At 39.4% G+C, this 14678-nt stretch overlaps 1 protein-coding gene across 1 annotated transcript; it reads left to right on the top strand.

Annotated features, from left to right (window-relative positions):
• Positions 1-6225: 6225 nt before the first annotated feature.
• Positions 6226-7188, top strand: LOC112912135 (olfactory receptor 10C1-like). Its single transcript, XM_025988872.1, has one exon. It carries the CDS (start codon positions 6226-6228, stop codon positions 7186-7188), a length of 963 nt encoding a protein of 320 aa, XP_025844657.1.
• The last annotated feature ends 7490 nt before the right edge of the window (positions 7189-14678 follow it).

Raw genomic sequence — 14678 nt, 5'->3', positions numbered from 1 at the left:
AGGGCAAGGATCCAGAACAAGGAAAATTGAAATAGAGTGTGTTCTTATTCCACTGTTTTCCAGGAATGAAGAAGGCTCAACTATATCACCCTGTGATTGGCACAGCCTTGCACGCTTCTGTGTGGGGGAGTGGGGAGCACTGGGGCATGACTGGAGGGATACAGTGCTCTCCCATGAGACACATAGGCTTAAGACCAGACTCCAACAAAAGCTTCTGGGTGCAAAGTCTTAGAAGACTGGCAGACATACATCCTCCGGGTTGTGAGAGGCTGTAATGTGGGGGTACAGAGGAAATCAAGGACTGGCTCATCAGAAGCAGTAGCCATCTAGTTTTTCCTCAAACGTTATGATTACAGACAGGTACGTGGCATACAATGTCTTAAGAAAAGAGGGTTGCAGAAGATGGTGGACTACCGTGTAAAATGCAGTGCCAAACCTGAAGCACTTTTCAGTGCTGACCACAATTTTAATCAGCTGCTTTCTCCTCCGAAGAGTATAACTTAGTCAGTTTACCAGTATTCCTGTCACAATATTCCTGTGAGTTGTTCTAAGTCAATTATTACACAGGGAATAGAAATATCTTATTGTTGGGAAAGGAAATATTTCAATTATTCTACACACTTTAGTCCAGTCAAATGATAAAATAGTTTCTGCTGTATCATGTTAAGGCATCACCTTATCATCAGGTTCTTGGTACAGCGACTGTGGGGAAATTGTGGAAAGCAATGGGTAACCATCTCTATAATCTGTAATGAGCCACTTATGTAAATTGTGTCTACTAGTCAGATATTTCAGGAATGAAATTTCATAATAATGATAAGTATTCACTGAGTTTTTCTTGTACACCAGGCCCCATGCTGTTTCAGATACAATGTCTAATAACCTGTAACATATTTTCCTTTGGTTGATAGGAAAAGAAAGATTTTGCTATGAAAACAGGCTGAGTCAGCCAAGGAACATTTCTAATTATTGGAGATGACCCAAAAGTGAATCACTTGTGCTGGGTTATTTCCAAAGCAGAACAACATAGAGAGTGCTTGTCTTGGCTGTAAAGGCTGGGTAAGGCAGTATGTGAAGCCAAGCCATTAAAATTGCCTTATTGAGACAGAACATGAAAGACTCCTAACTCTGGGAAACAAACTAGGGGTGGTGGAAGGGGAGGTGGGCAAGGGGTGGGGGTGACTGGGTGACGGGCACTGAGGTGGGCACTTGATGGGATGAGCATTGGGTGTTATTCTATATGTTGGCAAATTGAACACCAATAAAAAATAAATTTATAAAAAATAAATAAATAAAATTGCCTTATTTCCCTCCTGTTTCTCCCATAGATCCAAGTATCACTAAGAGTCTATCTCAATATGTAAATCTTCAGAATCTCACCAGTGTTCAAGGGCCACTTCATCTTTATTACACTGAATAGGAATCTATAAATAGAATTTCTCATTGGGCATGAAACTTCTTTATCTTAAAATTATAGGACAGTGCCATTTGCTTGGTCATAGACTGTTAATAGCATACTTTTATAGACTGATAATAATATATTTATATATGATAAGATATATATTTATTTTGTGTATAACATAATAATGGAGACTCAATATAATTCATTACTGTGATGTTTTAAAAGACAAGAAGTTTTGATGCTGATAAATTGCATCTTAATGGCTATTTCTTCCTTTTTATTCATGGCTTGCCTCTACAGTGTTTGCATTTTTAGCTCAAAATAACACAGCAAGAAAGATAGGAAGGCCTCCATCATCCTTCCTTTACAGAGAAATGATGAATCAGAACTTTAAGTCAAGAAAATGTGTCAGGTGAGAGACAGAAGCAATGTTCAAACACAGTTGTTCTACTGCTTGATGCTCTTTCTGCAGTTGCCTGGCAACTGCTTTGAGTATCTCACTCTTTCCATAGAACTGATTAAAATGAAATGTCTTTGGTATGTACATATAGCTGGTCTCTACTACATGTACCTCAGGTCCCCAGACTAAAGTCAGTGGAGAGTAAATTCTAAAAACAATAGGAAGTATAATTTTAAAAATCAGATTTTACCTGTTTCAGTATCAGGCCAAGTAGACATAGGGAGGGAGAAGAGAATCTGGCCACATTTGTTTGTATGCTCATCTCCTATAAGTTTAGTATTTATTTCTAGGCAGAGTACCACTCTTTGTCAGGTTAAATATTTAGAAGCACTCACAGACCTTCACTACTTCTGACATCCTATTTTTCAACTGTCTCTGAACTTCATGAGGTTTTAAAATGTACTTATTGTGATGTGACTCTTTGGTTCATCCTGTGAGTACAACTATATCAACTGACACACACATTAGGCTTTGTGACCAGCCCCACTGTGTGCATCCACAGTAGGTGCCCCTGTTTCCCAGGGTTTTCTGACCCCCATCCCCAAAACTGACTTTGGCATTTACCATCTGCAGTATAAATGGGATGGGACATTTGTGAAAGGAGATCTTGTGTATAATAACCTATCAGCAACAATAACCTATCACTGCTTGAGAATGACTCAGACATTCTCATTTTCTGGGTGGGATTTCCCCCTTGGTTTCTCTATTGGCATCACCAAAGAAACGGCAATTCCTCCTAAATTCGGGAAGATATAAGGGGGAAGTCTATGTTTATGTATTTAACTGACAGGTGGATTGAAAACTTCTCCACATCCAGAGTTTTCTGTGCAACTACAGAGACTTTTATTAAAAAGTCAGGATGTTTAAAAAGATATTTTGAGTCAGAAAAAAAGATAAATAACTAAGGTCTGTTTTCTTTGCTTCAGCCTTAACTGAATTATGTTACTTTGTGGGAATTATATATATTAAAATTAATTACAATGCAACAAAAATGCTTACAAATGTTTTAGTATACACATAAATACTGCTGAGCCACCCAGGCTGCCTGATGGCTGGATTCTTATATCTGCTTGTACATTCAATCTCCTCTGCTGTTTTGACTGAAATAAATGAAGAAAATTTGGCCTTAGACTTTTATAAGTGTATATGTATCTAAGAACCATTTTAGATAACTGTGGATATTCTTTGTACTACACAAAAACTCAAGTAATCAGCTGTGATGTACTCTTTAATATTAATAAACTTTTAATACTCCACTAAATATATATATATGTATGTATATATATATATATATATATATATATACACATAAATACAGTATAATAGACTACCTGATGTGTGACCAAATTTTCCAATAGTCACGTGCATTGGGGTCTCATTACGCAGAGTTGTTATTTCATATTTCCCAGTTTTTATTTGGTCCACTTGTTTCATCCTTAACTTTGGGCACTTTTGCATAGCTCAGTAGACACCCAAAGCAGTATATTAAAATGATCCATAACATAACTATTTTTCCACAGGATGTAATGTTCAGGTGGCATGTTTATGTGTGTATGTATGCATGTATTTTCTGCTGTTCTCTCCATCATGGCAGATACATAGCCAAACATGAAGTGGGGATGAAGATAATGAATCAGAAGGAATGATCCTAATCATTGTGATAAAAAATTCCACAAGAGGGTGTATGTGAGGTAAATCTATGGTGACATACACATGACACAGGCAGTACTATGGCCAATACTTATTAAGTATTAAAACACTTTTCTAAGTACTTTTATGAGAATTAACTCAATCCTCATAGCAACCCCAGTAGTAACATACCACTATCACCTACTTTTATACATGGGAAAATTGATGAAACAGTTTAAGTAAATGTTAACTTTGACTCAGCATTAGATGGCTATAATATTTGAACCCAGAGAGAATGTCTGCAAAATTCTCTTAATTCCTATGCTACTCAGCATGGATTTGAATGTTTGTGTTTCTGCGTGAGGGTGTATGAGTATAAGCAAAAATGTATATTTTTGTACATATGTTTTTGTGATATATTGATAATAACTTGGAACCTCAGAAAGCATACTTTTGTGTTAAATATACTAGCATAAAATGTTACTGTGGGATAAACAGTGATGTGTTCTAAATAAATGTCGTGTAAACATAGTCTCAAGTTGTGCTAATGAACAGATAGAATCCAGAGCAATAGATTTGCACCGTCCTTGTGCTTCTGCTCTTTTCATGGCAAACATTGTTTTTAATCTTGCTTGATGACATTTCAAAAGAATAATCCAAACTGGGGTACATCCACACAAAGAACCAGGAATATTTTGTCAGGAATTGATAGATATTAGATTGAGAGACAAAAAAAAACTATCACATTTGGGACATTTGGGGGATCTGAGCTTTATCATGTTAACTTCAGAAAATAGACTGGGCACCCATGGGCAGAATGTATGGGGAGCCAGTGTAAAGCTTAGCGTTCCAGCTTTTCCTCATTACAGGAGAACTTATTCACTGGTAAGTGTGTTAGGTATAATGGTAAGCAAAGGTAGAGAAATACCATTCTCTGTGTCTGTGTCGAGGCTATGTTCAAGAAGAAATAAGCAATTGATTGTCCTTGGAGTGGTGTGAGCTCTCATGGTGGTTACTGATGGTGGGAACACATGTAGGGATGTATTCTTGCCTAGTATGGGGGCGAGACAGAGCAGGAGTGGGGAAGAAGTTTCCAGAGAGGAGAAGATGCTTTCCTACAATCTGAGCACACTGGGCAGTTCACTGAGTGGACAGTCAGGGAGGCAGATGTCAAGCCCCTACAAGAAAATGAGCTCAAAGAGAAAGAAATCTATGCAAGCTAGGCACTCATTAAAGGATGCAAGTGTGCAAGCAGTTGGATATACTGTAATGTGTGGTACTTTGGTTAAGTGGTAAGGTAAAAGTTTCTATCAATAGTCAGTGAACCAATCCATAAATTTTCATGAATTACATGAAGATATTTGAATTTTAACTTGAAAACAGTAGTAGTTCTCATTTAGCAAAGAACCTATGATGGGGAATGGATGGCAGATGAGAAGTGTTAAAGACAAAGAAGTTTGTTACCTTGAGCAGTGAACTGTGGTGTAGATGTGGTGTGAGTGGATGTGGCAGGTAGGTCTCACTTCTGGGCTTGCTGCTCTGTGCCCAGAGCTGCCTTCCAACACCCAGTCCCCAGGACACATCCTGGCTTTAGTGCTCTGCATTATAGCAATAATTTATTTATTGAATACCCACTTAATTTCTGATTTTTAAAAAAGATTTTAAAAAAGATTTTATGTATTTATTCATGAGAGACACAGAGAGAAATAAAGACAGAGAGACAGAGAGGCAGAGACAAAGGCAGAGGGAGAAGCAGGCTTCCTGTAGGGAACCCAATGTGGGACTCAATCCTGGGACTCCAGGATCACACCCTGATCCAAAGGCAGATGCTCAATCACTGAACCATCCAGGCATCCCTTTTTTAAAAAAGATATTATTTATTTATTCATCACACACACACACACACACACACACACACTCACACACACACAGGCAGGGACATAGTCAAAGAGAGAAGCAGACTCCCTTCAGGGAGCCCTATGTGGGACTGAATCCCAGAACTCCGGGATCATGCCCTGAGCCGAAGGCAGATGCGCAACTGCTGAGCCACCCAGGGGTCCCATAATTTCTGCTTCCTTTTTTTTTTAAGATTTTATTTATTTAATCATGAGAGACACAAAGAGAGAGAGGCAGAGACACAGGCAGAGGGAGAAGCAGGCTCCACGCAGGGAGCCCAATGCAGGACTCGATACTGGGACTCCAGGATCACACCCTGGACCAAAAGCAGGCCCTAAACTGCTGAGCCACTATAATTTCTGCTTCTTTCACTAAATAAGTTCAACTTGGGGAAAAATGGTAGGTTTTTTTTCATTGTTAAATCTCAGTACCTGTAGCAGTAAGTACAGAACACTGTGTTCAGTGAACACTTGCTAAATGAATGTGTGAAGAATTCAGTGAAAACAGAAATAGGAAGGTGTGAGAGGAGCTTTGTCTGGCAGTATTTGATGACTGATTCATGGAAGAAATGAGAGAATTGAGCTGAAGTTAATTTTTTTCAATTTTATACTTGGTGACTAGGTGCATTTTTTAACGGATCAACTGGCATTGTGAACACAATGTGAACAGGATTTGGTTTTTAAAGGCATGAGGGAAAATGAAATTCCCAAAATTTTTAAATTTTAGAATTGCAGGTAAGAAATGTATCTCTCTGAGTTACTAGAGCACATTAGAAGCAATATAGAGATATGCATTTATAGCTGAATGAAACTTTCCTTGCTGTCCTCTTCCCCAGATCATGAATGCCAGCTGTTCCTTGTGGCAGGACAACAGCTTGTCTGTCAAGCACTTCTCATTCGCCAAGTTCTCTGAGATCACTGAACAGTGTTTCCTTTTATTCACCCTCATCCTACTCATGTTTTTAGCATCCCTGACGGGCAATGCCCTCATAGCCCTTGCCATCTGGACCAACCCGGTCCTCCACACGCCCATGTACTTCTTCCTGGCCAACCTATCTGTCTTAGAGATTGGCTACACTTGCTCGGTCATACCCAAGATGCTGCAGAGCCTTGTGAGTGAGGCTCGGGGCATCTCCAGGGAGGGCTGTGCTACACAGATGTTTTTCTTCACATTATTTGCTATCAGCGAATGCTGTCTTTTGGCAGCCATGGCTTTTGACCGCTACACGGCCATATGCTCCCCACTCCACTATGCAACTCGAATGAGTCGTGGTGTGTGTTCCCAGTTGGCTGTGGTTTCATGGGGAGTGGGTTGCATTGTAGGTTTGGGCCAGACCAACTATATTTTCTCCTTGAACTTCTGTGGCCCCTGTGAAATAGATCACTTCTTTTGTGACCTCCCGCCTATCTTGGCTCTTGCCTGTGGCGATACATCCCATAATGAAGTTGCAGTCTTTGTCGTGGCCATTCTTTGCATTTCCAGCCCATTTTTACTAATCATTGCTTCCTATGGCAGAATCCTAGCTGCTGTTCTGATCATGCCCTCACCTGAAGGCCGCCGTAAAGCTCTTTCCACCTGTTCTTCCCACCTGCTTGTAGTGACACTCTTCTATGGCTCTGGGTCTGTCACCTACTTGAGACCCAAGGCCAGCCATTCACCAGGAACAGATAAACTCCTAGCTCTGTTCTACACAGTGGTGACATCCATGCTCAATCCCATCATCTACAGTTTACGGAACAAGGAGGTCAAGGCAGCTCTCTGGAGAACCCTGGGTAGAAAAAATGTTTTGACTCATGGGTAGATCCCAAAGGACCATGCAAATCTTCTCTTTAAAAAGATGCACACATGACCTGAGAGTAAAGAAAGAAATAAAAACTAAGCTCTCTGCAACCTATTTTGTAAGAACCTTTTTTATAATAGTAGATATAATTTGGGAGATACCTCTGTACTCACAGTCAAGTTCTGATTGTCCAAAGTCTGGAAGAAAGTTGGCTACCAAGAATTTTAATAGATTGTCCAATATTAGACAGGTTTTCCAAAATGTGGGACTAGTTATGTTAGCCCCTGGGCTTAGTGTATAAATTCCCAGGTTATATCTCAGAAGTCTGGCAAATTCTCATTCTGTTCTTTTAGGCACTTTTTAGCCTCTGAGGTTTCCATCTGACTCTGCTCTGGTCTCAGGGGGAAGTGTTCACATGTATGCCTGTCCCACCTGACTCTCAATCCCCTAATAACTCCACTCCACGAAGCACATTATTTCCTTCCACAAAAATGTTTTAAACACTTCACCCTTAATTATTGTTACATGATATAGAATTAATTCTGTGAGTTGCATGCACTCTAAAATACATAAACATGCAAAAAAAAGTAAACACATTTCAGAGGCATTTGTGGCATAATATTAAAAGAAAAAAATGGAAAACTTTTATCAGGAGTCTCCATGGCGAAAATGTTTTTAAAAAGAAAATCATTTAAATTCAAGGATAGAAGGGGGAAAATAAACTAATAATCATTAACATAAATAATTTAAGAGATTTTGTGTAATTTTTAAAACTTGCATATGTGCAAATGAGTTCTGATTCCATATGTTTAGAAATGATCCACACACTTGCTCTGGAGAGAAATAAACATGTCACAACACAGTGGCTGTAGCCATCTGGAGAGACATTGCCTGGTTTTCAGGGAGGTGCTGTGATCTATATGAGGTGTTGGAAACTACTTATGCAGTAGCTGTAATAGCACAGAGCAGAAGTCTGTGACTTAATTACCAGGTATGATGAATAGTCCTGGTATGATGTACAGCATTGTCTAGTTAGCAACACTGTGCTGTACCCTTGACATTTGCTGGGAGAGTAGATCATGCACACAGGATTGCTCTGAGGTGAGGGATGTGTTAATAATAATAACTTGATTGTGCTAATCACTTCACAATGCATATGTGTTTCAAATCATCACCAGTGTAAAGACACAAAGTTTTACCTGATATATAAATCTCAATTAACTGGAAAAGATCAAAGGATGTGATGATTCTATCAGGGAATAATAGTGATATTCACTAATGACCAAGATGTGTGTTTTGCCAGATATTTCTATTTTACCAAAAGCTGTCCATTCAAACATGTAACTTATGTATAATACAAATATTAAAATATGTAATTGTAGACCCTTTTATTAAAACAATATAATATATGCTTTTCAGAGTAAATTTATAAAATATATAAAAATGCAAAACATAGAATTTAATTCACTTTTATTCCTTCCATTCAGGAGTAACTAATGTAAATATTTCATTTATTTAATTTTACCCTTTTGCTTTCTGCTAACCACACACACACTCAAGTCCCATCTCATGACAGATTATGTTATCAAAACATATATACTATTTTGAAAGCTGTTGAAAATATTAAAAGTACCAAAAATGCATCTTCTAAAACATTTAATGTTTGTTTTGAATCTCTAGATTGTAATGAATTAACTTACCCTCCATATTTTTTCCATTAAATACTCCTTAACATTAATAGTGAGAAATTCTTTGCTAACTTTGATCCTCAAACACTGTGCCATTTGGTTTCCAAGAGACTCTGTAGCACCAGAGCTCTGACAGCAGCACCAACCATTGCGTCACCACCATTTACTGGATTCTGAATATATAAAAGTCAGTTAAAGCTCCTTAAATGTTTCTCTAATGTTTGACCTTAAAAACCACTGGTGTAGATGGAACTGGAGGGTATTATGCTGAGTGAAGTAAGTCAATTGGAGAAGGACAAACAGTGTATGTTCTCATCATTTGGGGAATATAAATAATAGTGAAAGGGAATATAAGGGAAGGGAGAAGAAATGTGTGGGAAATATCAGGAAGGGAGACAGAACATAAAGACTCCTAACTCTGGGAAATGAACTAGGGGTGGTGGAGGGGGAGGAGGGCGGGGGGTGAGGGGGAAATGGGTGACGGGCACTGAGGGGGACACTTGACGGGATGAGCACTGGGTGTTTTTCTGTATGTTGGTAAATTGAACACCAATAAAAATTTAATTTATTAAAAAAAAATCACTGGTGTACTACTGTTCTTGTTCTCCACATATGGAGACCAAGGAACAGAGGCTGGAGCCACTCATCCCCAGGAGTCAGCAAGGACAGGCATCTGGTGTAGGATCCCATAGCTCTCATCCATGATTTCAAGTAGGTTTATTCCATTAATTCTGATTCCCTGCATTCTCTGCCCCCAAGATAAATAAGAATGAAAAGACCAGAGAATGCCTTTGCTGGGAAGGGACAGCCCTGGTGATGTAGTTTTAGAATATAGGTGTGGTTTGGTGGGATGAATCCAGAGCTGATGACCAAGAAATAATTCTTTTTTAAAAGATTTTATTTATTCATTCATGAGATACACAGAGAGGGAGGCAGAGACATAGGCAGAGGGAGAAGCAAACTCTATGCAGGAAGCCCAATGTGGGATTTAATCCCAGGACTCCAGGGTCATGCCCTGAGCTAAAGGGAGATGCTCAACTGCTGAGCCAACCAGGCGTCCCCCAAGAAATAATTCTTGAGACATGTTGCAAAATGGTGATTTTATTAAAGCACAGAGACAGGACCCACAAGAAGAAGTTTGGGAGGACTTCAAACACGTGGAGGTTAAGGATCATCCTGCTAAAAGATGAAAGGGTCAACCAGTAAATTAAGGAAGAATTAAAAAGATTCATGGAAACTAATGAGAATGAAGATACAATCCTTCAAAATCTTTGGGATACAGCAAAAGCAGTACTGAGGGGGAAATACATCGCAATGCAAGCATCGATCCAAAAACTGGAAAGAACTCAAATTCAAAAGCTAAACTTGCACCTAAAGGAGCTGGAGAAAAAACAACAAATAGATCCTACACCCAGCAGAAGAAGAGAGTTAATAAAGATTCGAGCAGAACTCAATGAAATTGAGACCAGAAGAACTGTGGAACATATCAACAGATCCAGGAGTTAGTTCTTTGAAAGAATTAATAAGATAGATAAACCATTAGCCAGCCTTATTAAAAGGAAGAGAGAGATGACTCAAATTAATAAAATCATGAATGAGGGATCCCTGGGTGGCGCAGCGGTTTGGCGCCTGCCTTTGGCCCGGGGCGCGATCCTGGAGACCCGGGATCGAATCCCACGTCGGGCTCCCGGTGCATGGAACCTGCTTCTCCCTCTGCCTATGTCTCTGCTTCTCTCTCTCTCTCACTGTGTGCCTATCATAAATAAATAAAATTTAAAAAAAAAATAAAATCATGAATGAGAACGGAGAGATCGCTACCAACACCAAGCAAATACAAACTATTTTAAAAACATATTATGAACAGCTATACGCCAATAAATTAGGCAATCTAGAAGAAATGGACGCATTTCTGGAAAGCCACAAACTACCAAAACTGGAACTGGAAGAAATAGAAAACCTGAACAGGCCATAACCAGGAAGGAAATTGAAGCAGTCATCTAAACCTCCCAAGACACAAGAGCCCAGGGCCAGATGGCTTCCCAGGGTAATTCTATGAAACGTTTAAAGAAGAAACCATACCTATTCTACTAAAGCTGTTTGGAAAGATAGAAAGAGATGGAGTACTTCCAAATTCGTTCTATGAGGCCAGCATCACCTTAATTCAAAAACCAGACAAAGACCCCACCAAAAAGGAGAATTAAAGAACAATATCCCTGATGAACATGGATGCAAAAATTCTCAACAAGATACTAGCCAATAGGATCCAACAGTACATTAAGAAAATTATTCACCATGACCAAGTAGGATTTATCCCTGGGACACAAGGCTGGTTCAACACTCGTAAAACCATGTGATTCATCATATCAGCAAGAGAAAAACCAAGAACCATATGATCCTTTCAATAGATGCAGAGAAAGCATTTGACAAAATACAGCATCCATTCCTGATCAAAACTCCTCAGATTGTACGGATAGAGGGAACAACCTTCAACATCTTAAAAGCCATCTATGAAAAGCCCACAGCAAATATCATTCTCAATGGGAAAGCACTGGGAGCCTTTCCCCTAAGATCAGGAACAAGACAGGGATATCCACTCTCACCACTGCTATTCAACATAGGACTAGGAGTCCTAGACTCAGCAACCAGGCAACAAAAAGAAATAAAAGGCATTCGAATTGGTAAAGAAGAAGTCAAACTCTCCCTCTTCGCCGATGACATGATACTCTACATAGAAAACCCAAAAGCCTCCACCCCAAGATTGCTACAACTCATACAGCAATTTGGTAGCATGGCAGGATACAAAATCAATGCCCAGAAATCAATGGCATTACTCTACACTAACAATGAGACTGAAGAAAGAGAAATTAAGGAGTCAATCCCATTTACAATTGCACCCAAAAGCATAAGATACCTAGGAGTAAACCTAACCAAAGAGGTAAAGGATCTATACCCTAAAAACTATAGAACACTTCTGAAAGAAATTGAGGAAGACACAAAGAGATGGAAAAATATTCCATGCTCATGGATTGGCAGAATTAATATTGTGAAAATGTCAATGTTACCCAGGGCAATTTACACATTTAATGCAATCCCTATCAAAATACCATGGACTTTCTTCAGAGAGTTGGAACCAATTATTTTAAGATTTGTGTGGAATAGAAAAGACCCCTAATGGCCAGGGGAATTTTAAGAAAGAAAACCATAGCTGGGGGCATCACAATGCCAGATTTCAGGTTGTACTACAAAGCTGTGGTCATCAAGACAGTGTGGTACTGGCACAAAAACAGACACATAGATCAATGGAACAGAATAGAGAATCCAGAAGTGGACCCTCCACTTTATGGTCAACTAATATTCGATAAAGGAGGAAAGACTATCCACTGGAAGAAAGACAGTCTCTTCAATAAATGGTGCTGGGAAAATTGGACATCCACATGCAGAAGAATGAAACTAGACCACTCTCTTGCACCATACACAAAAATAAACTCAAAATGAATGAAAGATCTAAATTTGAGACAAGATTCCATCAGAATCCTAGAGGAGAACACAGGCAACACCCTTTTTGAACTTGGCCACAGTAACTTCTTGCAAGATTCATCCACGAAGGCAAAAGAAACAAAAGCAAAAATAAACTATTGGGACTTCATCAAGATAAGAAGCTTTTGCACAGCAAAGGATACAGTCAACAAAACTAAAAGACAACCTACAGAATGGGAGAAGATATTTGCAAATGACATATCAGATAAAGGGCTAGTTTCCAAGATCTATAAAGAACTTATTAAACTCAACACCAAAGAAACAAACAATCCAATCATGAAATAGGCAAAAGACATGAAGAGAAATCTCACAGAAGAAGCCATAGACATGGCCAACATGCACATGAGAAAATGCTCTGCATCACTTGCCATCAGGGAAATACAAATCAAAACCATAATGAGATACCACCTCACATCAGTGAGAATGGGGAAAATTAACAAGGCAGGAAACCACAAATGTTGGAGAGGATGCAGAGAAAAGGGAACCCTCTTACACTGTTGGTGGGAATGTGAACTGGTGCAGCCACTCTGGAAAACGTGTGGAGGTTCCTCAAAGAGTTAAAAATAGACCTGCCCTACGACAGAGCAATTGCACTGTTGGGGATTTACCCCGAAGATTCAGATACAATGAAATGGTGGGACACCTGCACCCCAATGTTTCTAGCAGCAATGTCCACAATAGCCAAACTGTGGAAGGAGGCTCAGTGTCCATCGAAAGATGAATGGATAATGAAGATGTGGTTTATGTATACAATGGAACATTACTCAGCCACTGGAAATTACAAATACCCACTATTTGCTTCGACGTGGAGGGAACTGGAGGGTATTATGCTGAGTGAAATAAGTCAATCGGAGAAGGACAAACATTATATGGTCTCATTCATTTGGGAAATATAAATAATAGTGAAAGGGAATAGACGGGAAGGGAGAAGAAATGGGTAGGAAATATCAGAAAGGGAGACAGAACATGAGAGACTCCTAACTCTGGGAAATGAACTAGGGGTGGTGGAAGGGGAGGAGGGCGTGGGTGACTGGGTGACTGAGTGGCGGGCACTTAGAGGGGCACTTGATGGGGTGAGCACTGGGTGTTATTCTGTATGTTGGCAAATTGAACAGCAATAAAAAATAAATTTATTATTAAAAAAATAAAAAATAAAAATAAATAAAAATAAAAAATAAATAGACCTGCCCTACGACCCAGCAATGGCACTGCTGGAGATTTACCCCAAAGATACAGATGCAATGAAACGTCGGGACACCTGCACCCCGATGTTTATAGCAGCAATGTCCACAATAGCCAAACTGTGGAAGGAGCCTCGGTGTCCATCAAAATATGAATGGATAAAGAAGATGTGGTTTATGTATACAATGGAATATTACTGAGCCATTGGTAATGACAAATACCCACCATTTGCTTCGGTGTGGATGGAGGATATTATGCTGAGTGAAGTAAGTCAATCAGAGAAGGACAAACAGTGTATGTTCTCATTCATTTGGGGAATATAAATAATAGTGAATGGGAATATAAGGGAAGGGTGAAGAAATGTGTGGGAAATACCAGAAAGGGAGACAGAACATGAAGACTACTAACTCTGGGAAATGAACTAGGGGTGGTGGAACGGGAGGTGGGAGGGGGGTGGGGGTGAGTGGGTGATGGGCACTGAGGGGGGCACTTGACGGGATGAGCACTGGGTGTTATTCTGTATGTTGGTAAATTGAACACCAATGAAAAATAAATTTATTTTAAAAATAGTGAAAGGGAATACATGGGAAGGGAGAATAAATGGGTAGGAAATATCAGAAAGGGAGACTGAACATGAAGACTCTTAACTCTGTTAAATGAACTATGGGTGGTGGAAGGGGAGGCAGGCGGGGCTGGAGGTGATTGGGTGACGGGCACTGAGGGGGGCACTTGATGGGATGAGCACTGGGTGTTATTCTGTATGTTGGCAAATTGAACACCAATAAAAAATAAATTTATTATTTAAAAAAAAATCAGGTCTGAACTGATACCAAAAGATTGGGATCGTCCTCTGCATATTTTCAGACCATAATACTTTGAAACTAGAACTCAATCACAAGAAGAAGTTTGGAAGGATTTCAAACACGTGCAGGTTAAGGACCATCCTGCTAAAAGGTGAAAGAGTCAATTAAGGAAGAATTAAAATATTCATGTAAACTAAAGAGAATGAAGATACAACCTTTCAAAATCTTTGGGATACAACAAAAGCAGTCCTGAGGGGGAATACATCGCAATAGAAGCACGTGGGAGTGGGGTGTGGGGTGA

This window comes from Vulpes vulpes, chromosome 12 (genome assembly GCF_048418805.1).
Source record: "Vulpes vulpes isolate BD-2025 chromosome 12, VulVul3, whole genome shotgun sequence".
Taxonomy (NCBI): Eukaryota; Metazoa; Chordata; class Mammalia; order Carnivora; family Canidae; genus Vulpes; species Vulpes vulpes.
This window is presented reverse-complemented; position numbering and strand designations above follow the sequence as displayed.